The 23,993-nt window shown below is 53.4% G+C and overlaps 2 protein-coding genes across 2 annotated transcripts in view; both read right to left on the reverse strand.

Moving 5' to 3' along the window:
* The window catches only part of LOC119696422 (olfactory receptor 1G1-like), a 121,142-nt gene extending 97,336 nt beyond the window's left edge, over positions 1-23,806 (reverse strand). Inside the window, exon 1 of the mRNA XM_038126155.1 lies at positions 23,398-23,806. The gene's annotated coding sequence lies outside the window, so the exon portion shown is untranslated. The remainder of the gene's footprint in view (positions 1-23,397) is intronic.
* Positions 20,455-21,390, reverse strand: LOC119696321 (olfactory receptor 14J1-like). The gene has a single exon (XM_038126023.1). The coding sequence runs from the start codon at positions 21,385-21,387 to the stop codon at positions 20,455-20,457; it is 933 nt and encodes a 310-aa protein (XP_037981951.1). The 5' UTR covers positions 21,388-21,390.
* Positions 23,807-23,993: the final 187 nt, after the last annotated feature.

Raw genomic sequence — 23,993 nt, forward strand, 5'->3', positions numbered from 1 at the left:
CTATAGTCTGTTTTGGGGAAATCCGTTAACATGTAAAGTACTACCTGTAAAAGACTGTTTAACTTGTGTATCTTCCCGAACACTGGTTTGTGTATTGTAAACGTGCTCCTTAAGGACTCGTCTAGCAGAAGACAGGAAACCTATGAATTATTCCCAAGATGTCGAGAACTGGACTGTCTTCTATCTCATAGTATTATCCCTGGACCAGAGAAGCTTTGGAAACTCACTTGATTATGAGAAGGAAAAAGGACATCCTTGCCTCCAGCTAGAAAAAGAGTATAAAAACTGGGCTCGGACATGGCCATGGTGTGCCACTACCTCTCTGATGCGACAGCGGCTCAGAGCTGCGTACGTGTGTCACCCAGAGCCAAAGTCCCCGGCTTGACTCTGTCCGTTTCACTTCGTGGCTGGCTTAAATTGTGAATTTGAATGCAAAATAAATTTTATACTTTGATATTTTACAGTAATTTGACTCTCGCAAATTATTGATCCGGCGTAATTGGCAATTACATTTATAACAAATGGTGACTGCCGCCGTGGTCTAATTCGGCTCTTTAGAGAAGCTCCGTCCCAGCGGGGAGGTGCCCCGCCAAGCCCGAGCACTTGGCGGTCCCGCTGGATTGGGGGGCCTCTAAAAGACCAATTAGATCCAGAACACTAAAAAAAAAACCCGAAAACCACGATTTAGGGATAGGACGGGCCCATTGTAAGGGCTCTCAGAACCTTAGAGAATACGTCTGCAAAACCGCTGATAGTTTTTTTCACTTGTAAAAAGGTCTACGTGCACGAAGAAGTCCACGTGGGAACAGGAATCGTAAGTATCGCGTGGCTGAGTGAGGGTGACTGAGCGTGGGTGTGTGAGACGTGATATTATCACAGAGAGGGTGCGGTTCCGCCAACCGCATTTCCCCTCTCCCAGGAGGGAAGTGGTCGGGCAAAGGGGAAGTGACTGAAAAACACACACACGTCAACTCTGGGACATGGGTGGGGGTCCGGGAGATTGGTCACGGGAGGGCTCGGGAAGGCTAATCCTCAGGACGGAGGAGATAGAAGCACAGCACACCCGAACCCTAGGGCTTAACAGTGAAGCTCACAGTAAGTATAAAAATCTGAGAGCCTAAGCGCTGGTGAGGAAACCCTTATAGAGCGATTCACTATAAGATCAGTAACACCAGTGGGGATAGGGAACCAAGTAAAATTAAAGAGTCCTCAAGCGGAAGAAGAGTTTGGAGAAGAGGATCAAAAAGAAAGCAAGTCCTAATAGGCGGCATAAGTATGGGACTAAGAAAAAGTAAGGAGGTGGATAAAAATCAGGAAAAGCCTGAAGAGGAGCAACCTGAGTTAGAAATCCCCGTTAACAGTCCTTTGGGATGGATGCTAGAAAGGTGGGGTGACAGCTACGATAGGAGGAGGAAATCTAAGAGAAAGATGATCCATTATTTTGTAAAGGTGTGGGGAGGGAAGGAAATAAGGAGAAAGATGATTTGGCCAGTATTCGGGACCTTTGAGAAAAGAGTCTGCCCAGCTCTGTGTGCGTATGTGCACGATTTAAGGGCTCCAAATGATAAGGAAGAAGAATATGCTCAGTTATGGGAGCAGGCCACGGTGGGGTTATATCCCATTGGAGTTTAAAAAGGGAACACGGCCAAAAAGGAGGAATGGGAACCTTTAGAAAACCTCCCGCCTCCATACCCGCCGGCTCAGGCGTCTGCACCACCCCCTCTGGAAAATCTGCAGATGCCTGAGTCAGCTCAGACGGCTGCACCGGCGGAACCTGAAGGCTCTATAATAATGGACCAAGCCTCAGGCACACAACAAACACATAGCCTACCTCAAACCATCACAGAAGAAACACAAGTAGTACCTACAGGGGGGGCAGGCTCACCACCAGCAAGCCGGACATGGGGAAAAAGAAGGTACACACAGAAGATAGCGGGGAGGAAGGGGAAACGTCTAGGCTATTCCCACTTCGAGACGTTCCCACTGCCCCTGGAGTTCTAGGATACGTAAACGGTTCCATGGGGCTCTGCTGTGTCACAATGGCCCCTTGGTTCCTTGTGGCTTCCACAAGGGTCTCCTTGGTTCCACAGTGTGACAATGGAGCCTTGGTTACATGAAGCCCTGCAGTGTCACAATGGACATTTGCAGGGCTGGAACTCCTCTGCTCTGGAGCCAGGCTGAGAGAGCTGGAGCTGTTCAGCCTGGGCACCAGAAGGCTCCAGGGAGACATCAGAGCCCATTCCAGCCCCTAAAGGGGCTTTGAGAGAGCTGGAGAGGGACTTTGGACAAAGGCCTGGAGGGACAGGACAAGGGGGAATGGCCATGAGGTGAAGGAGGGCAGGTTTAAATGGGATATTGGGAAGAAATTCTTCCCAGTGAGGGTGCTGAGGCCTTGGCACAGGTTACCCAGGCAGGCTGCAGACTCCCCACCTCTGGAGGTGTTCAAGGCCAGGTTGGATGGTGCAGTCTGGTCCAGTGGAAGGCGTCCCTGCCCATGGAAATGGGATAATCTTTAGGATTCCAACCCAAGCCATTCTATGACCCTAGATTTGCCCCTCCCTGCCCTCATGCAGCAGCAGAAGGTTGTCATGTTCCTTTTGCAGCCATTTACTGCAAACACAGTGCCTGAATTAACTTTGCTCTGGATGTTGCCTGCAGCCTCCATCAGCTCCAGCTGAGCTTTGGCTTTCCTAAACACATGAACACATGCTCAGGTCAGATTTCTGAATTCCTCCAGGAGATGCTCAGCACAGGCTGCCTCTGCCCACTCAGTGATAGCCCCTCTCCCCAGGCCAGCACAGCAGCCCTGGGCAGGGGACAGAGAGGCCTGGCCAGAGCTGGTGCCTGCAGCAGCAGCTTCCTCTGCATTCCTTCCTGCAGGCCCAGAAACGCTCCCTTGCTCTTCTCCCTGGACATCCCTTTCCCTGGCTGAGCGTGTCCTGGCCATGGCCGGGCTGGCTTGTCCTGCTGCCCCAGCTCCTGCTCCCCACAGGGCCCTGAGCTGGCTCTGCTGCTCGGGACACAACAGGATCTGCTGCTGGCTGTGGCCGGGGCTGCAGGGAAGCAGCAGCTCCAGGGGGAAGGTTGCAGAAAGGCTCTGAGCACTGATGCTGACAGGGGCACCCCAGGGTCTGCAAGTTCTTTGTGTGGGAGCTGAGCTTGTGATCCCTTGAGCTGCATTCTTTCTTGTGTTTGCTTATACAGGTGACCTGGATCCATTGCTAGACAAGGTGTTTTGTGTCAGATAACACTGGTAGAGGGAGAAGAATAATAATTTTTTAGCCAAAAATAATATTTCATGTATAATACACAACAAGGAAAGAAAGACACCTATGATCAGAAGAGCATTTGAGTTTTTCAGAGGATGAGAGACTCACTGATGTTCCAGTGGTGAACTCTGTCCATATACTTTCCTCAGGACTTCATTGAGATGAGAGTTGACCACCAGAGGCCAAGGCCAGCCAGAGCTCTCTGTCCTGGCAGCTTTTGTCTGGGAGAACCCTTGCATATAGGGAATTTTTCAGGGGGAGTATCAGTTTTGGCCATGGGCACCTGGAAAGAGGGATGGTTCTTTTCCATAGGAAGGAAAGCACAGAGCCCCAGCTCTCCAGAGACTGATGAGAGGCAGTCCTCAACATTCCAAGATCAGCTGGACCTAACAGGTGGACCCTGGGAAGCAAAACCAGCCAGAGCTGTTCCACGAGGCTTGGCTCCATGAGGCCCTGCAGTGTCACAATGTTCCCCTTGCTTCTGAAGTGTCACAATGGCCCCGTGCTTCCATGAGGCCCTGCAGGGTCACAATGGCCCTTTGGTTCCCTGGGGCCCCACGGTGTCACAATGGTCTCCATGATTCCAAGGGGCCTTGCAATTCCACAATGCTCTCCATGGATCCACGGTGCCCTGCAGGATCACAACGGCCCTTGGGTTCCACGAGGCCCTGCAATGCAACAATGGCCTCTTGGTTCCACCAAGCCCTGCTGCTTCACACTGGCCCCTTGGGACCATGCGGCCCAGCAGTGCCACAGAGATGTCCCTGGCGCCACGAGGTCCCACAGTGTCACAATGACCCCACAGTTCCATGGGGCCCTGAAGTGTCACCATGGTCTCCATGGCTCCACGAGGTCCCACAGAGTCACAATGGTCCCTTGGATCCATGAGTTCCCACAGAGTCACAACTGTCCCTTGGATCCATGAGTTCCCACAGAGTCACAGTGGTCTCCAGAGGAAGGAAACAACCGAGCCCCAGTGTTCCAGGGGCAGATGAGCAACAGCCACCAGAGGCCAAGGGCAGCCAGATCAGACAGTGCTGGCAGATTTTGTCTGGGAGCAATCTCCAGATATTTGGGATTTTAGAGGCAGAATACCCATTTTGGAAAGTAACGCCTGGAGGAGAAGGACCATTCTTTTCCATAGGAAGGAAAGCAAGGAGCAACGGTGTTTCAGGGCCAGATGAAAGGCGGCCATCAGAGGCCAAGGCCAGCCTGAACTCTGTCCTGGTAGCTTTTGTCTGAAAGCAGCCCTTGGATATAGGGAATTTTGCAGGTGGAATCCCAATTCTGGCCATTCCTGTGTAGATAAGAAGGACAGTTCTTTTCCACAGGAAGGAAAGCACAGAGTCCAAGTGTTTGAAAGGCAGAAGAGGATCTCAAGAGGTGGCTCCTGGGAGGCGAAGACTGCTAGATCTGTTTGTCCTGGCAGCTTTCATCCCCAAGAAATCCTTGGATATACAGAATTGGGGAGGAGAAATCTCAATTTTGACTATGGACACCTTAATGAGAAGGACGGTTCTTTTCCATTGGAAGGAAAACACTGAGCCCCAGTGTTTCAAAAGCAGGTGAGAGGCAGCCCCCAAGAGGCCAAGGGCAGCCAGACCTGTCTGTCCTGGCAGCTTTCACTTGGGAGCAATCCTTGGATGAAGGGAGTTTTGGAGGTGGAATCCACGTTTGGCTTTGAGCACCTGATCAAGATGGATGGTTTTTTCCAGAGGAAAGAGAAGTGCAAAGCCCAATTTTTTTGGAAGAAGATGAGAGTTGGCCACCATAGGCCAAACCAGTTAGACCTGTCTCTCCTGACTCCTTTTCTGGGGGCTATCCTTGGACATAGGGATTTTGGAGGTGGAATCTCAATTCTGGTTTTGGGTGCCTCAATGGAAGAAGAGTTCTTTCCGTTAGGAAAGCACAGAGCCCCAGTGTTTCAAAGGCAGATGAGAAGCAGCCCTCAGGAAGCCAAGGCCAGCCAGACTTGTCTCCCCTGGCAGCTTTTGTCTGGGATATATCCTTGGAATTCTGGAGGTGGATTCCCAAATTTGCCATGGGGACCTGGATGTGAAAGGTGCTTTTTTCCCATAAGAAAGAAAAGCACATGGCCCCAGTGTTTCAAAGGCAGATAAGAGGTGGCTCCTGGCTGGCTTGGCCACCCAGATCTGTCTGGATTTCATCTGGAAACAATCCTGGCATATATAGAAATTTGGAGAACGATCCCAATTTCAGGCCATGGGCCTCTGGAGGAGAAGGACAGTTCTCTCCCATAGTAAGGAAAGCCCAGAGCCCCAGGGCTCCAGAGGCTGATGAGCAGGGGTCCTCAAAATGCCAAGGTCAGCTGGACCTGTCAGGTGGCCCCCAGAAGGCCAAGCCAGTCAAACAGTCAAGACCTGTTCCCTGTCCCCTTGGTTCCATGGGGCCCCACAGTGTCACAATGGACTCCTTGGTTCCACGAGTCCCTGTAGCGTGACGATGTTCTCCTTGTCACAATATTCTCCTTGCTTCTGTAGAGTCACAATGGCCCCTTGCTTCTAGAAGGTCTTGAAATCTCACAAGATCCCCTGGGCTCCATGCAGCCTCACTGTGTCACAATGGCTCCTTGGTTCTATGGCCCCATAGTTTCATCCTTGACCCTTGGTTTCATAGGGATTCTGAGTTTTACAATGATTGGCATGATTCCATGAGGCACCAGAGTGTCACAATGGTCTCCATGATTCCATGAGGCACCAGAGTGTCACAATGGTCTCCATGATTCCATGAGGCACCAGAGTGTCACAATGGTCTCCATGATTCCATGAGGCACCAGAGTGTCACAACGGTCTCCATGATTCCATGAGGCACCAGAGTGTCACAATGGTCTCCATGATTCCATGAGGCACCAGTGTCACAATGGTCTCCTTGATTCCATGAGATTCCATGGTGTCTCCATGGTGTCCTTGGATCTGCATTGCCACAATGGCCCCTTGGTTCCATGACTTTCTCCACTGTCAACAATGGATTCTTTGTTCCAATGGGGCCTTGATGTGTCACAACAGCTCCTTGGTTCCGTGACATTCCATAGTGTCATGCATGGAAAATCACGCTATGAAAAGCCAGTGTCCATAAAGGAGACACAGGAGTCCTGCAACTTTATTCCAATAAAGGGAAAGAGTCCACCAGGGCACACGCCCACGGGGTTTTCTCCCTCGAGGTTCTGGAGGGTGCAGCCTCCTTTTATCCAAACTCCAGGCTGCATGTTGCCCTCTTCCTTTCCCCATTGGCCCAGGTACGAGGAAGGTTCAGCCTTCCCAAACCGCCTGTCACATATTCCCCTCCGGAACCTGTGATTTTACCCCAGAGTTCATAAACTGAAGCTCGTGCAGCCCCACGTGTCTGTTTCAGGAGCCAAGCTGTCTGGGCTCTGTAATAAAGTTAATGGAGACATTAAAACCCATTTCAATGGCGTTAACACCAAAACCTTCACCCATCGAATTGTCTGTAATGAATCTTCCCTATCAGTCACAATGGACTCCTCATTTCCATGAGTCCTCACAGTGTCACAAGGGCCTGCTTGGTTCCATGAGGTTCCCCAGTGTCACCGTGGTGTCCTTGGACCCTGTCTTGGTTTGGAAAGACAGGTGTCTGCTAAGGAAGGCAGGAGCCTCCCCTGAAATGGAAAAATGTAAACCCCCTCCCTCTTGATTGTTATAAATTTGAAATTAAGGGGCTCTAAGGCAAAAACACAGGAGCAGGAATAACAGTTCTCTATTAGGGAAGAAAATTAATAGATGAAATAAACAATGCCATAAACGAAAACAACACTGACAGAGTCAGAACACAACCTGACACCCTGTGGGTCAGGGTGTTGGGAGCAGTCCAATTGGAATTGTGGCTGCAGTCCTCCTGGAATAGCAGGTGTGATTCTGTTGGAGCAGGGATGCTCTAGAAAAGGGTGGAGTCTTCCTCTGCAGATCCAGTGGAAGAGGCAGCTGTTCCTCCGGGAATCCTGTGGAGACGCTGTGTGGTATTTCCAGAAACTCAAGATGATATCCGGGTAGGAATGCTGGGCTCCTGCCTCTGGGCGGAGCATCTCACAATGGGACGCTGTAGCTCTTGTGGGTCATGCAGTGACATTCAATAGCCTGTTATCAGCAGATGTCCCCCTGGAGGAAGGATTGCTTGTGGAAGAGATAAGGAAAGCTTCCCACTGAACAGAAGACAACTGCCATCCAGATGGCAAATGGAATACATCTTGCCTTGCAATCCGGGACAGACCCGCATGGTCACAAGTCACCCACGGTTCCATGAGGTTCCCCAGTGTCACCATGGTCGCTGTCAGAGGCTGGGTGAGATCAATGTCCCGAGACACCTTGGGATGAGCTGTCAATCAGTCACACAGTGGGGACAGCGCTGACCCAGCCCTGATTGCCCGAGCCATCAGAAGTCCCACCTGGGGGGAGGCCCACAAAGGCCCAGGGGCTTAAAAACACAGAGCAGGGTCTGGACCCTGTCTGTTCATTCAGGAGTTTTGAACTCACGCCCATGCTGGAACCCTTGCAGTTGTAGCAATAAGTGTGTCTGTCTATATCTCTTCTGTCTTTCTGTCTCTCTCGCTTTCTGCTCTTTTTAATCCTCTTTACCTGGAACATTTTTGGGTAACTTAACACTTTAAGGATTTAAAGTTTTCAGGTTAAATGAGCTAACTGGGTCAGCCCCTGGTATGGACTCTGCCTTCTCCTGGGGTGTGTGTCTCAAACAGAGACACTGGAACCCCAGCAGCTGGGAGCCATAGCAGTGTCTATTTCTATAGAGCTTCTGTCTTTCTGTCGCTCTCTCTTTGCTCTCCTTCTAATGCTCTTTCTATGGAACATTTTTGGGTACCTGAAGAACTGAAGTGTTTAAAGGTTTCCAGGTTAAATGGGCCAAGTTAATGAAGTTACTGCTCTGATAAGTGTTTTATGTTGGACTGGATGTTGGATCAAATCCTTTTCCAAAGTTCCTTGGCTTTTTGTACTTTGCCAGTAAAATTTTGTGCCATTCTGACTTCTTGCGAATATCTGGTTGGTGTTTCTCCTGTGCACCAAACTCGAGCAAAGGAGCCTGTGATAAATAGGTGTGATTCATGCTGACAAAATTGAAGCAGTAATTAATATTGATACAATCATTAATAATTGGAAATAATAAAACAGTTAGATGTGTAATGCCAAGAAAGAGGAAGGGTTCTCCACCTCTTTTTCTTGCAGATGTTCAGAACAGGAAGAAGCAAGAGATAACTATTAGTAAATTTACCTGGAAGAGAGGAGAATTTGGTTGGACACCAGGAAAATGTTCATTATATGAGATTTATTGCCTTAACATTGGAACATAATATTGGCTTATATTATGTTAGCTTTGGCTTATACTATACCAGCGTGGTGTACATGTATAATCCAAAAGGTGAAATAAAGTACACAAGGAAGAAGAGAGACCTTCCTCCAAGATGACCCCAAAGAGTGGTGCGACCCCCTAAAAGGATGGTGGAGCATGCGTGATGAAGGTGATGATGAGGGCAGAGATACAAGTGTGACGAATTGAAAATGGGAGGAGATGGTGATGACACACAGCATAAAAGGGGAATTTGGGCTAGACAAGCTTGTATGTGAGATGGCGGGGCCCAAAAGCCCTGCGCTCCGTACCCTGCTCGTACCCCAGGCTTTTTTGTTTTGTTTTGTTTTGTTTGCTTATGCGCTGTTATCAGAACCAAATTAACCCTTATTTTAGCCAAATTATATTGTCAATATTTTGAGTGCATTCAATTTTATATATATTAAGCTACTTAAATAAAATTGCTGTTACATTTAATTTTGTTTGTTTTTTTGTATTGGGATAAATGGGCAAATCTAACAAGCCTTTGGTTGCCCCCAGCATTTGAGTGTTCTGGGGTGCCACAGCCCCGCAGGCTCACAATGGCCTCTTGTGCCATGAGGCCCCGCTGTGTCACACTGGCCCTCGGTTCCCTGAGGATCTGCAGTGTCCCACGGGTTGATGGCATTGTCCTTGCTGCCCCTCACATCCCCTGCCCCACAAAGAGCCCCGAGCCACCCGTGAGGGACAGGCCCTGCTGGCCCAGGCTGGGCTCAGGGCTTGGCCTTTCTGCTTCCTGCAGCCAAGCCAGGCCCTGCTCAGCATTGCAGCTCCCTGCTCACAGCCTTGGGCTCCCTGCAGTCCTGGCCTCAAGGATCTGCTCTCAGCAGTCCCTGGGGAGCCTTTGGCACTCCCTGCCCTCCCTGGGGCCCAGCCGTGCTCCAGGGGACTTGGAGTTTTGCTGCTGGCTCCTTGAGCGGCTTCTTCATCCTTCTCTCAGTGCCTGAGGCTCCTGGACCCAGCCCCAAATCCACCGTGGGGCTGATTAAAGTACAGAAAGCCCTCAGGAGCTCTTGGTCTTCCTTCCATTGTCTTTGAGTCCCCAGGGCATCTGCAGAGATTTGGGTAAGTTTGTAGTTCTTTTAAGGAGAGAGATTTCAAAGTGCACCTCATGATTTTTGGTTTTAATCCAGGGAATAAGTTTCTATTTTCCTGTTCAGAGAGGAGCTGGCAGAAACATTCCCCAAGTGATCTTGATGCTGACTATCTCCTCAGGAGGTCTGGGCATGGACAAGAATGAGCCCCTGGCAGGCTGAGCCTGTTTGGACAACCTGCTCCTCACCCCCAGCCTCACCATGTCCGTCATCGTCATCTGGGACTGATATCCTAAAACATCCAAAAATGTTCATGTTATTTATTCTATAGTGTTAATATGTAATGAATAAATTCATTTATCATATATATAGTTCTTTAAAAATTGTTTTTTATTACTTAGTTTTTATTTTTATAACAAATCTAAACATTTTTAGCATACAAGGAAATTAATGTTCATTGAATCTCAATAACACAATTTCCTTCCACTGATTAATTAAGTTCCATTGGTTAATTATTTATCCCTCTTTATGATAATTAGAAATGTTTATAGTCAATTTTGTCATGATTTTTTTCTTTTTCTCAGACAGGATCAAGGGGGTGCACTTTGGGGTCCCTGGAGACATTTCTGGGGCACTTTTGGGGCAGTTTTGTGCCTGGGGAGGGAATTCAGAGAGAACTTGAGGCTCTGGAGGACACTTGGGGCAGCCGGGTGGGCACTTGGAGGGGCACTCAGGGATGCTGAGGGACAGTTCGGGGTCCGGGGGAGCACTTGGGGGTCCGGGGGGGCCCTTGGAGGTCAGGGAGGGGAATTTGGGGCCCTTCGGGGTCCGGGCGGGCCCTTGGGGGGCTCGAACGGGGCTCTCTGGGGCGCGGGGGGGTGATGGGAGTTGGAGGCGCGGGTGTGATACGGTTGAACGGGGCCGCGGAGCATCACGGGAGTTCGAGGCGCAGCTGCAATGGCTCCCGGCGGGGCGCGGGGCATGACGGGAGTTGAAGTCCCGGCTGGCATAGCGCTGTGCGTACGCCGCGGAGCATGATGGGAGCTGTAGTCCCGGAAGTGGATGGGACGCGGCGTTTGGGGGTCCGGGAAGACTCTTGGGGGACACTTTTGCGTCCGAGCCGCGACTTGAAGCCCTCGGGGGGAACGTAAACGGTTCGGGAGTCTTTGAGGGGAGCTCGGGGAGCTCCAACGGGGCTCTTTAGAGCGCGGGGCACGGCAGGAGTTTTAGGCGCGGGACAGTGTTATGAGGGGCTCTGGGGCCGCGGGGATGAGAGGAGATGAATTCCCAGAAGTGGCTGTACCGGGCATCTGTGGAGTTGGGAGCACTCAGGGGATCCGGGGACGCCCTTGGGAGGTCCCGAATGGGCGCTGAGGGGCACTGAGGGATCCTGGAGGGTCTGGGGGACACTTATGGGACAGATGGGGGGCGGATACCGGGGGTGGGGGGGGGCGGTCTGTGGAGCGCGGGGCATGACGGGCGCTGTAGTCCCGGCTCCAATGGTGCTCAATCGGACCGCGGGGCATGACGGGAGTTGTATGCAAGAACCCAAACATGTCGCCCGTCCTAATCCCCGCCCCCGAGGCCCTGATCCCGGCGCTGATTGGCTGCGGGCGCTGATTGGCGGGAGCCTCAAAAAAAAGGAGGCGGTGGCGGCGGGAAGCGCACATTCACCCTCCTCCAGTCCCTCCCAGCACAGCCCAGTTCATCCCCGGTAAAGCACAGTACAACGCCAGCGCCCCTCCAGTCCCTGCCAATACACCTGACTTCATTCCCAGTCCCTTCCAGTTCCCCTCAGCCTTCTCCAGTGGGTTCCCAGTGTCCCAAATTTACCCCAGTATAACTCCCAATATCACTCCCAGTATGTCCCAGTGTTTACCCTTGCAGTCCACCCAGATTCCCCCTTACCATTCCTCGTGTCCCCAGGTTGTCCCAGTCCTCCCCAGTGTCACTCCCAGTTTGTCCCAGTGTCTCCCACAGCGTTCCCAGTGTTCCCCAGTATGTCCCAGTCCTGCCCAGTGTTTCCAAGCACAGTTTAATGGCTCACGGTTGCCGTGGCAGCCAAACCCAGCAGTGGGGTCAGGGCAGTGCCCATGGCCACAGCCCCTTGCAGTGCCCAGTGCAGGTTGGGCTGATGATCCACCCTCACAGCTGGCCCAGGGCAGCTCTGCAGTGCTTTGGGGGCACCTTGGGCTGGCACACACCTGAGGAGTGTGTCTGTTTGCAGTGGGGAAACTCAGGACTTTCAGATTGCTTCAAAACTACAACAAGGGAAAAGCCCTCTTAGCCTGAGTGCAGCCAGCTCTCCAAGCACAGCAGGTGCCAGGGGAGGGAGGACAGACAGGATGGGGCTGGGGAATGTGGAGCAAGGTTGTGCACACTGGGTCAGAGCTCAAGGCACAGCTTCTGTGAGCAGGCCAGAGCTCCTGAGGAGAGGCCCTGGATCAACATAAATCACAGAATGCTGCAATCACCTCTGATCTGAAGAGAAATGTGCTAGAATACATAATTTAAAATAGGAATGTGTATTTCTTACAAGTTTTTTGAAATCTTTCTCCATCAATGGACTAAAGAAACTTTAATGACCCTCTCAGGGCGTTGGTGTTATTTACATCAGAATCAGTCCCTGAGAGTATGTTCAAAAAACTTCCCAAGAGCTTAAAGTTAAATTTAAAATCCAAAGTTTCTTAAAGTTTTAATGGGTCCCACTGAGGGACACGACTGAGAAAGTGTCCCCGGGTTCCAGTTAGAGCAGAACACTGGAGGCAGTGATGACAGCTGGGGACAAACAAGGCCAAGGTGTCTGTGGTGCTGAGCAAAGCTGGCTGTGTTTCAGGAATGCAAAGGGCCAAGGCCTGAGCCCCAGCCCCTGGCCAGGCAGATGCTGTCCCTCCCTCCTTGCTCAGGGCTCTTCCCGGGATGGGCACTGCCATGTGGGGATGTGCAATGGCAAGGGCAGGAGCATGGGGCGGCCCCTGCCAGGCTGCTGAGCAGGGCCAAGGAGGCAATGAGGCCCCAGGCCTGCAAGGGTCACTTGTCTCCTGCTCCTGCCTCAGGCCCAGGGCCAGCAGCCATGGCCCAAGTGCTGCCCAGGTTGGCTCTGTCAGGGCCTTGCAGCTGCTGCCCATGCCTGTGCCCTGTGCAGCCCAGGCTGTGCCACGGTGTCCCTGCCCTGCGCCTCTGTCCCTGCAGGCTGTCCTCATGCCCCGGCTGCCCCACCTGGCTGGCCCCTTCCTTTGCTGACAGCTCTGCCTCCTGCCTGCCTCTGCCTGCCCACACAAAGCCTTGGGCTGATACCAAAAGGCTTCATTCCATTTTTACCCTGCCTGTGACCTTTCAGCACAGGAACAAGGCATGCAGGGGCTGCTTTCCCAGCAAGGATGGTTGGAAGAGAAGAAGAAGACATCTGGCTCAAGGGTGCAGGGACAGAGAAAACAAGGACTAAAAACAAGAGAACTTGGTCTGGGTTTTATGGAAATGGGTGAATTGTAATTGGCATTTAGCATTGGTATATAAGCAACAAACTGGTAGAATCTCATGTCCATGTACGGTTAGGAGTTATCCCATGTTGGACGTCAGGACCTGAATAAATGATGCCCTCCTAAACACCAGATGACTTTTCAGGTGTCTTTTTCTGATATTTTGGACATTTGGTGACAGCAGAGGCTCACAGAAGCAAGGAGTCAGCTCTGACACTGTGGAACCTCATGGAACAAAGGGTCCATTGGGATGCAGTGGAATCCCATGGAACCAAAAGTCCATTGTATCAGAGCAAGGCCTCATGGAACCAAGGAGACCATTGCTGACAGTATGGAAGCTCACGGAGCCATGGGGTCATTGTGACAGTGTGGGGCTGCATGGAAACAGTGGTCCATTGTGACACTGCAGAAGGTTCTGGAATCAAGGCAATCATGGTATGCTATGGAACCTCAGGGAACAAAGGATCCATGGTGACACTGTGGAACTCAGACCATTGTTGACAGCGACGAAGCTCCTGGAACAAAAAGTCCATTGTGACACAGCAAGGCCTCCTGGAACCAAGGGTCCATTGTGGCTCTGTAGGGCTTCACAGAGCCAAGGAGACCATTTTGACACTGGGGGGCCTCATGGAACCACCTGCCACTGTGACACTGCAGGGCCACTTGGAGCCAAGGGGCCACTGAGACACTGAGGAACCTCATGGAACCAAAGGTCCATTGTTCCACTGTGGGGCCCTGTGGGAGCACTGGGACCATGGTGACACTGTGGTACTCCATGGAACCAAGGGGCCATTCTGATTCTGCTTTGCCTTGTTGAACCAAGGGGTCACTACAACCCTGCAGGGCTTTGTCAAACTAAGGCAGCCTTGTGACACTGCGGGCCCCCTTGGAACCAAGGGGCCATTGTGACACCTCAGGGCCTCATGGGATCACGGGGACCATAGTGACACTGTGGGGCTCCATGGGGCAGAGGGGCCATTCTGACACCCTGGAACCAAGGAGACCATTGCTCTGCTACGGGATATCATGGAACAAAGGAGACCATTGTGGCACAGCAGGGCCTCATGGAACCAAAGGCACAATAGTGGCACTGTGGGACTCCAAGGGTCTAAGGGGGATACTTATAATGCAGAACCAAGCATTGTGACACTGTGGGGCATCTTGGAACCAAAGTCCATTTTGACACAGGAGGGCCTCATGAAACCATGGAGGCAATTTTCACACTTTGAGGCCTTGTGAAACCAAAGGGCCATTGTAGCACCTTGTGTCCCCATGGAACCAAGGAGTCCATGGTGATACTACAAGGCTTGATAGAAACAAGGAGTCCATTGTGACACTTTGAGGCCCTGTTGGGCCAAAGGGCAATTGTGGCACTGTGCGGCACCATGAAACCAACTAGACAGTTGTGACACTACAGGGCCTCATGGAACTAAAGATTCATGGAACAGTGTGGGACTCATGGAACCAAGGGTCCATTGTGAGGTTGTGAGACCCCATGAAATACAGGACATCGTTTTGACAAAGCCAGGCCTCATTGAACGAAAGGTCCATTGTGATATGGCAGTACCAAGGAGACCTCAAGGAAGCCTTGCAAGGCCTCAAGGAAGCAAGAGGGGACAACTGTGACACTATGAGGCCCAATGGAAGCAAGGGGCCAATGTGACACAGTGGGGCCTCATGGAACCAAGGGTCCAATATGACACCAGCATTGCGACCCTGCGGGGACCCATCAATCAATGGGAACTGGTAACAGGTGTGGTTGGCTTGGCCTGACTGGCTCAACTGACCTCAGCATGTTGAGGGTCTGTTCTCATGTGCCCCTGAAACACTGGGGCTCTGGGCCTTCCTGCCTCTGGAGACCATTTTGCCACTTCAGGGCTTCATGGATCCATGGAGACCATTGTGTCACATGTGAAGCAAGGAGAACATTGTGACACTACAGGAATTCATGGAACCAACGGGAGATGGAAGAGATCTGGGAGGTTTGGCCTCCCAGGGCCCTCCTGACAGGTCCAGCTGATCTTGGAATGCTGAGGGCTGCCTCTCATCAGCCACTGGTGGACTGGGGCTCTGTGCTTTCCTTCCTATGGAAAACAACCATCCCTCATTCCAGGTGCCCATGGCTGAAATTGATATTCCCCCTGAAAAATTCCCTGTATGCAGGGGTTCTCCCAGACAAAAGCTGCCAGGACAGAGAGCTCCGGCTGGCCTTGGCCTCTGGTGGTCACCTCTCATCTCAAGGAAGCCCTGAGATAAGTGTTTGAACAGCTTTGACTACTGGAACATCAATGAGTGTCTCATCCTCTGAAAAACTCAGATGCTCTTCTGATCATATCTGCCTTTTGTTTTTCTAATTATGTATTATGCATGAAATATTATTTTCAGCTGAAAAATATTATTCTTATCCCAGCTTTATCTGACACAAAACACCTTCTCTACATATGGATCCAGACGACCTGTACACGCAAACAGAAGACAGAATGTAGCAGGAATTATTTCTCTCTGCTCCCATCTGTCCCATCTCCTCTGGAGCTGCAGGTGCAGCCCCAGCTCTTGGCAGGGCTCAAGGGCTCACAAGCTCAGCTCCCACACAGAGAACTTGCAGACCCTGGGGTGCTCTTCCTGGCCCCTGCACGCTCAGCCAGGCTGAGATGGACACTGATGGTTTCTGTGCCAGGCTCTCTGAGCCCAGCCCAGCTCCCTGCAAGCTCTGCCAGCTGCCCTGAGCTCTGGGCAGCACCAAGGGCCTCTCCCCAGCCCAGCCCAGCCGGCTCTGGCCCCACAGCTCTGCTCAGGCCAGGCTGCTCTGGGCACTGGCCCCACGGCCTCAGCCCCTCTCAAGGGCACAGCAGCAGCTGCAGCTGCCACAGGACTCAGCCCCAGCATGGGGGAACGGGCCTGGCCAAGGGAAAGGAGGCTCCCTGGCTGCCCTGCTCTCCTCTGCAGGAGATCCTGAGAGCTCTGCAGCCCCTGCTGCCATCCCATCTGCCCAGGGCAGCACAAGAGCCCCGACCTTGGGGCCCTCAGGAGCTGCTCCTGCTCCAGGCCCAGGGCCCATCCCAGAGCTGGGGCAGCCACAAAGCTGTGCCCATCTCTGTTCATTCCTGCTCTGATGAGGATGGACCCTCAGCAACTTTGAGGTTCCATTATGAATTTTACTTCTCCAGAGGCTTGTTGCACCTTCAGCTCTTCAGTTCAGGAATTCAGTGCTGGAGGGCTCATTAACATTTCAAAACACTCTAACAAGACCAGCCCCTGGGAATAATTTCATTTAGGGTCTACAGATTTTTGTGGTTAATTGGACAGATTTCAGAATTGTATTTGAACTGAATCTGCTATACTGGAAACAATGCAAAGATACTATTTTTTCCTGTTTAGTTTTCTTTTCCTGTTTATGGATTGATATCAGCAATTTCCAGCTGATATTGATCTTAGCACATCCTAATGCAGTCTGAATAGTCATGAACATCAGGACCCTTTATGGCTGACAATCAATCTGACTTGGTCCCGACCCACCCCCCCCCCCCCCCCCCCACCATTTCCCTCATCCAACCCCTGGGACCCTGAGCAGCCTTGTGCAAATCTCAGAAATCTCAGCTTCCTCCACTGCAGGCTGCACCTGCAGCTTTCAGCTCCTTGGCACCAACTCCCACCTGCTTTTTTGCAGAAGAAGCTGCCTGAGACACACAGGGGGTCTGTGTTCTCCATCGCCTTCTCGGTGGCACTGCCTGGCTGGGATGAGGAGCCCCTCAGCCTTCCCTGCTCCGGGCTGGACAAGCCCAGCTCCCTCAGCCTCTCCTCACAGCCCAAGGGCTCCAGCCCCACCTTGGAGGCCCTTCCCAGACCCTGCTCCAGCTGCCAGACATCTTTCCTGCCCTGGGGACCCCAAACCAGGCTCCAGTGACCTGGATAATCCACGTCCTTGCTGTCCTGGTCACACAGCCCAGGGTGCTCCTGGCCTCCCTGGCTGCCAGGGCACACGGCTGCCTCCTGCCCAGCTCCTGCCCACCAAGAGTTTTCTGCCAGGGCCTGGTGGATGTGGGGAGGGCTGTGGATGTTGTCTACCAGAACGTTAGCCTTTGACACCATGTCCCACAGCATTCCCTGGAAAAGCTGAAGCCTGTGGCTTGGACCGGTTCACCCTTCCCTGGGTTAGGAACTGGCTGGGTATCTGGGCCCAGAGAGTGGTGGGGACTGTGCCACATCCAGCGTGTGTCCAGTGGTGTCCCCGAGGGATGAGCGTGGGCCCAGTCCTGTTTAACATCTTTATTGATGAGCAGCAGGAGGAGACTGAGTGCACTGTCAGCGAATTTGCAGATGACACCAAGCTGGGTGTGAGTGTGGATCTGCTGGAGGGCAGGAGGGCTCTGCAGAGGGAGCTGGACAGGCTGGATCCAGGGCCCAAATCCAACAGAGTGAGATTTAACAATGTTGCTGTGGTGCTCAATAAAAAAGGATGCAGGACAGGTTTATGATGCAAAAAGAAAGGATTTATTCCAGTTTACTTTGCATGTCCCCTTTTATAGGGTTTTTTAAGAACATCCCCTGTCAGTCCACACTGGTCAGTAACAAGGATTTATCCTGTCTTCATTGGTCACTCAAATCCCCCATGTGTACGTGCAGCAAGAATTGATTGTAAAAATGGTTTTATTTTCTCCATCTAACTGTGCATAACGAGTTTATACAGGTGGCTGCTGTTTTATCACAGTCCTAGAGTTCTTTCTCAGGGAAAGCATGCTGTTTTCAACGGTCTTGGGGCTCTTTCTAAAGAAAACAAGTTGTTTTTAACTACTGCAGAACTCTGTTCTCACAAAGAACTTTAAGATTTCTCATGGCTTCTGCTGGATCGAGTCAGGATTCAGTTTGTAGGCCTTTGGCCTGCTGTTTCACCACCACGTAACAAGAGCGAGTGCCGGCTCGTGCACCTGGGCCACAACAACCCCAGCAGCGCTCCAGGCTGGGGACAGAGTGGCTGGACAGCAGCCAGGCAGAAAGGGACCTGGGGGCACTGATGGACAGCAGGCTGGACATGAGCCAGCAGTGTGCCCAGGTGGCCAAGAAGGCCAATGGCTCCTGGCCTGGCTCAGGAATGGTGTGGCCAGCAGGAGCAGGGCAGTGATTCTTCCCCTGTGCTCGGCACTGGTGAGGCCACAGCTCGAGTGCTGTGTCCAGTTCTGGGCCCCCAATTTAAGAAGGACATGGAAGTGCTGGAGTGTGTCCAGAGAAGGGCAACAAGGCTGGTGAGGGGTCTGGAACACAAGTCCTGTGAGGAGAAGCTGAGGGAGCTGGGGATGTTTCTCCTGGTAAGGAAGAGGCTCAGGGAGACAAGGTGGTGTCAGGGCACAGGTTGGACTTGATGATCTCCAAGGTCTTCTCCAACCTTGCTGATTCTGTGATTCTCTGGAACCACCCTTGGAGCAGTGGCAGGATGAGCCCTGGGCCTCCTCTTCAGAAGCTCCAGCAGCCCAGGTCCCTCAGCTTCTCCTGCCAGCCCCAAAGCCCATCCTGTCAGTCCTGCAGAGCCTCTGCAGCCCCTCCTCATTGCCCGGAACAGGGAGCCCCACAGGCAGACACAGCAGCCCAGATGTGCCCCCCTGGCCTGGGGTGCCTCTGGCAAGGGAGCAGCACGAGGCACTGCAGCAGCCTGCAGACAATTCCTGCAGCACTTGTAGGATGATCCTGCTCCCCAAGGGACGTTCCCATGGTGCCAAGCCAGGAACTGCAATGGGGAGTGGGCCCAGAGAGGAAAGGGCAAACAGGGCTGGGCTTTTTGCAGGGGAGGGGACAGGGCTGGGCAATAGGAAGAAATCTGGATCAGGAAAGAGGAGAGAAAGGAAAGGTGAAGCCAAGGAAATGCTCAGGGTAGTTTGGGGGTGGCTGCCAGGCAGCCCTGGCTCTGAGCAACAGCATCTGCAGTGGAACAGGAAACTCCCAGCTCATGGGAACAAACTTTCTGGCTGACTGCAGAGGCCACGACAAAGCTGAGTGCTTTCCCTGCCATCCCCCAGCCCTTCCTGTCCCAGGGGCTGATGGCATTTGTGCTCCCTCAGGTTCATGTCCCCACAGCAACAGCATGGGGGTGCTCCCGCCTGCTGTGTGCAATGCAAACAGGGGCTCCTGAGCCAGTGCTGCCGTGCCTGTGCCTGCAAGGATGCAGCACCTCTGGGAGCTGAGGGAAAGGCCAGGGCTGCAGAGGGGGTGTGGATGCCATGGGACAGAGAAAGAGAAACAGCAAGCGTTTTTTACAGTGGCTTGTGAGAATTTTGAGGGAGCTGTAAGGACATGATAATTTTTTAAATATAAATAATTAGCAGGTGGTGTTTTTCTACTTCTTATTTTTCTCCTTCTCAAGGACAGTGTGTGAGGAAGGTGTTTTTGTTAGTTAGCCAATCAAATACAGTCTATCGTAACACTCTATACAAACCGCGCGGTTCCTTTGAATAAAGGCTTCTTGTTCTTTGTACAAGATTGCCTCTGTCTGTTTCCGTGTTCTTCACTGCACGAGAGCGACAAGGGGGGATGTTGTTGGCAGCTCCATGAGGACGCTCTGGGACGCTGCCCTGGGCTGTCCAGCGCACTGGGGATGGATCAGCCCCTGCTCTGCTGCTCCTTCCCGTCTGCCCCAGGGCCCTTGCAGAGCCCCAGCCATGCTGTTTGCCCCCAGCCTGCCAACGGCCACCCTGGGGCTGCTCACGGGGCTTTTCTGTGCTGAGCCTTGGCCTGGCCGTGTTCTTGAGAGAGCCTGGGCAAGGAGCCTGGAGCCCCCAGGCCTGGCCTGAGGCGTCAGCGCTGCCCCAGCAGTGCCCATGGCCTGTCCCTGCTGCAGCCCTGGCACTGCCACCCCCAGCACTGTGCCCGGCCCCGAGAGCACTCAGGCCCTACAGCAACACCAGGGCCACCAGGGCAGTGGGGCAGGGCACGGGAGCAGCGCTGGCAGCACCAAGTGCTGCTGCAGGGCACAGCTGCTGTGCCAGCACTGATCTGCCCCAGCTCTGCACACAGACATTGCTGCTGCAGCTCCAGAGAAGGCAACAAAAGGGGCATCTCTGCTGAAAACATTCTTTCGAGATCCTTTATTTCACTTGAAGCCATCAAGGGCACAGCTCCTCATTGACACATTCTGTGGGTCACAGGAAAGTTGGAGAGAAACAAAATGATAAGTAGCACAAACAATGCCCTTGCATTGTGGACAATATTTAAAAAGCTAAAGAATTAAAAAAGAACCTCCAGAATGAAAACCAACAAGTACTATCAAAGATGACTTTTATTACAAGACGTATGCAGAAATTGGAAACCAGTTTACTGTTTCTGAAAGCATTCAGTCATCAGTCTCCACACTGCAGCCTTGATCTCCTGGTTCCTCAGGCTGTAGATGAGGGGGTTCAGGGCTGGAGGCACCACCGAGTACAGAACTGACAGGGCCAGATCCAGGGATGGGGAGGAGATGGAGGGGGGCTTCAGTTGGGCAAATGCTGCAGTGCTGAGGAACAGGGAGACCACGGCCAGGTGAGGGAGGCAGGTGGAAAAGGCTTTGTGCCGTCCCTGCTCAGAGGGGATCCTCAGCACAGCCCTGAAGATCTGCACATAGGAGAAAACCATGAACAATAAACAGTCAAAAGCTAAACAGGCACTAACAGCAAGAAGCCCCAGTTTTCTGAGGCTGGAGTGCGAGCAGGAGAGCTTGAGGATCTGTGGGATTTCACAGAAGAACTGGCCCAGGGCATTGCCCTGGCACAGGGGCAGGGAAAATGTATTGGCTGTGAGCAGCAGAGCATTGAGAAAGCCACTGGCCCAGGCAGCTGCTGCCATGTGGGCACAAGCTCTGCTGCCCAGGAGGGTCCCGTAGTGCAGGGGTTTGCAGATGGACACGTAGCGGTCGTAGCACATGACGGTCAGGAGGGAAACCTCTGCTGAAATGAAAAAGGCAAAGAAAAATACCTGTGCAGCACATCCTGAGTAGGAGATGGTGCTGGTGTCCCAGAGGGAATTGTGCATGGCTTTGGGGACAGTGGTGCAGATGGAGCCCAGGTCAGTGAGGGCCAGGTTGAGCAGGAAGAAGAACATGGGCGTGTGCAGGTGGTGGCCGCAGGCTACGGCGCTGATGATGAGGCCGTTGCCCAGGAGGGCAGCCAGGCAGATGCCGAGGAAGAGGCAGAAGTGCAGGAGCTGCAGCTGCCGCGTGTCTGCCAATGGCAGCAGGAGGAAGTGGCTGATGGAGCTGCTGTTGGACATTTGCTGTCTCTGGCCATGGGAAGCTGTTCAAGGAGGAGACAGTGACAAGTCAGGGGAGACTTTCCGGAGCAATGTCCAAGATCCTTCTCCTAGCCCTGCCCCTGTTGCTTTGTGCCACCCAATTTTCTTTCTCTCAGAGCCCTTCCTTCAGCCCCGTGCCTGGAGCTCTGCTGGGATCTGGCCCCGTTGCTGTGACGAGCAGGGGCTCTGCCCATGGACACTGAGGGGTCAGCTCTGCTCTGCAGCAGTGGGGTCATGGGAATGGGGACAGGGGCCAGTCCTGGGGTTGGATTCCATCAGCCCAAACTGCTCCTGAGGCCAAGGAGCTGGGAAGCACCTCCTGTCCCAGGGCTAAGGAATGATGATGGCCAAAGGCAGTTTGAGAGGGTTTCCTGCTGTGCCCAGGGAGATCAGAGAGAATTGTGCAATGCAAGAGCCTTGGCTGTAACTCAGTGAAGGGGAAGGGCAGCTGCTCTGTCGCTCCATCTGTTCCCAGCTGCCCTTTCTGAGATCCAGGGCAGTCCCTGTGTTCCCCTGGAAATCAGCCTGGCACAGCTGAGAGCAGAGGCACCCACAGCAGAGCAAACTGGCTCAGCCTGGCTCAGAGTCTCAGCCCCACTCTGGCTAAGGACACTCCTGTCCCCCAGTGTCCCTGGAGGCAGCTCACAGCTTGGATGGCATCCTGGGGACACACCAAGGCTCCTGTCCATGGCACTGCTTGAGGAGAGTCGGCTCATTGCCAGCCCCCCAGGCTGCCCTGCCCAGAGCTCCCCGGGCACAGGGAGCTGGGACACCCCATTGCTGTGCCCAGCTGCACAGGAGGAGCCCAAGGGCTGGGCCTGACCCTGCAGCTGGAGCTGCCATTCCAGAGAGCCCCTCTGCAATGCCAGCAGCACCTGGGCAAGGCAAGGAGAGAGAGAGATCCAGACCTGAAGAAAAGCCTTTCCCTGCCCAGCCCTGCCCAGCCCCTGCCAGGCAGCAGCAGGGCAGGACAGTGGCCCTCAGGCCCTGGTCAGCAGGGAATGGGCACATGGCTGGAGAGATGCCCTTCATCTCTGGAGCTGCTCTGCCGGCCCAGGAGGGACTGAGGGCCCCGAGCCCCCGGGCTGAGGGCTGTGCTGGCTGGGAGGGGACACAAGAGCTGTGCTGCTCGGGGCAGTGTCTGCCCTGCAGGGCAGGGCTGGCAGGTGCCACATCTGCCCTGCAGCAGGGCTTCCCTCAGCACTGCCTCCCTCCCTCCCTGCCCACGGCTCTGCTGCTGGAGCTGTCCCAGCCCCAGCTGCTCCTGTGGCCCCGGGCTCCTTCCCTGCCAGAGCTGCCAGAGCTCAGCCCAGCCCCTGGGCCAGCTCTGCCCTGCAGCTGCTCGGCCCTGCAGGGATTAAAGAACAGCTCCCCCAGCCTGGGCACCATGGAAAGGTGATGCTGCATGGATCTGGAGGCTGGGCAGGTGCAGGCACTTGCTGAGATTCCCAGAACCCTCAGGGTGATGGTCTAAGAGCCTCAGCTGCTGCTCTGCCCTGCACAGCTGAGTTTCCATTGCCACCAAGCTGAGGAAGGGAGAAGTGGGAGCACAGATTCAGGAAAGCAGAGACCCAAACAGGAAACTCCTGCCGTGAACAAGTTCCTGAAAAGTCCCCTCAGAAATGAGCTGGAGCTCTGAGCAGCCCTGGCGCATGCAGCAGCCTCTCCACAGCAGCAGGACCTGCCCTGGCAGGAGTCACTCCTTGCACCCACAGCACCCCTGCAGCATCCATGGGGAGCTGCCAGGCAGGCTGAGAGCTGGCCCTGGCAGGTGGCACATGCCCTGGGCTGGCCAAGAGCCCTGAGGGCTGCAGGAGCTGCTCTGCAGGACAGCCCTGGGCAGCCCTGGCTGCAGCCCCAGCTTCACCCCCTGCAGCCGTCCCTGGCAGCAGGAGCCGTCCTGCCCTGTCCCTCTGACGGTGCCCAGGGCAGCCCCGCTCTGCAGCACATCCTCCCCCAAAGCAGCAACGGCAGCAGAGCCATCCTTACAGTCACATCAGTGCTGTCCTGGGTCAGCTTCAGGAGATCCCTGCAGCCAGAGACTGACTGTGCCAGAAGTGCTGAAGATTTCTCCATTGATGATCTCAGAATTGTCCTTGCAGCTGCTTTGAGCCTCTGTCCTCTCCACTGCTCTCAGGTACCTGCAGGCAGAGCCCTCAGCCCTGCTGGGCTGGGAGAGGAGCTGCTCCTCAGGAGAAATGTCTTTTTGAAGCTCTGCTTGATAGCCAGGAGCTGCCTCTGTGCCAGGAGCCTGGCCCAGCTCATCAGCACAAAAACAGCACAAGGATTTTAATGAGCCTCTTGGGGATTTGGTGTTGTTTACATCAGACTCAGTCCCTGAGAGAGTCTTCAAAAAACTTCTCGAGAACTCCAAGTCAGATTAAAACTCCAAAGTTCCTTGAAGTTTAATAAGTCCCTCTGAGAAAGTGTCCCCAGGTTCCAGGTTAAGCAGAACACTGGAGGCAGTGATGACAGCTGGGGACAAACAAGGCCAAAAAGCTTTCATCCCCAGGAAATCCTTGGATATACAGAATTTGGGAGGAGAAATCTCAATTTTGACTATGGACACCTTAATGAGAAGGACG

The sequence above is a fragment of the Motacilla alba genome, unplaced genomic scaffold, assembly GCF_015832195.1.
Source record: "Motacilla alba alba isolate MOTALB_02 unplaced genomic scaffold, Motacilla_alba_V1.0_pri HiC_scaffold_28, whole genome shotgun sequence".
NCBI classification, from domain to species: domain Eukaryota; kingdom Metazoa; phylum Chordata; class Aves; order Passeriformes; family Motacillidae; genus Motacilla; species Motacilla alba.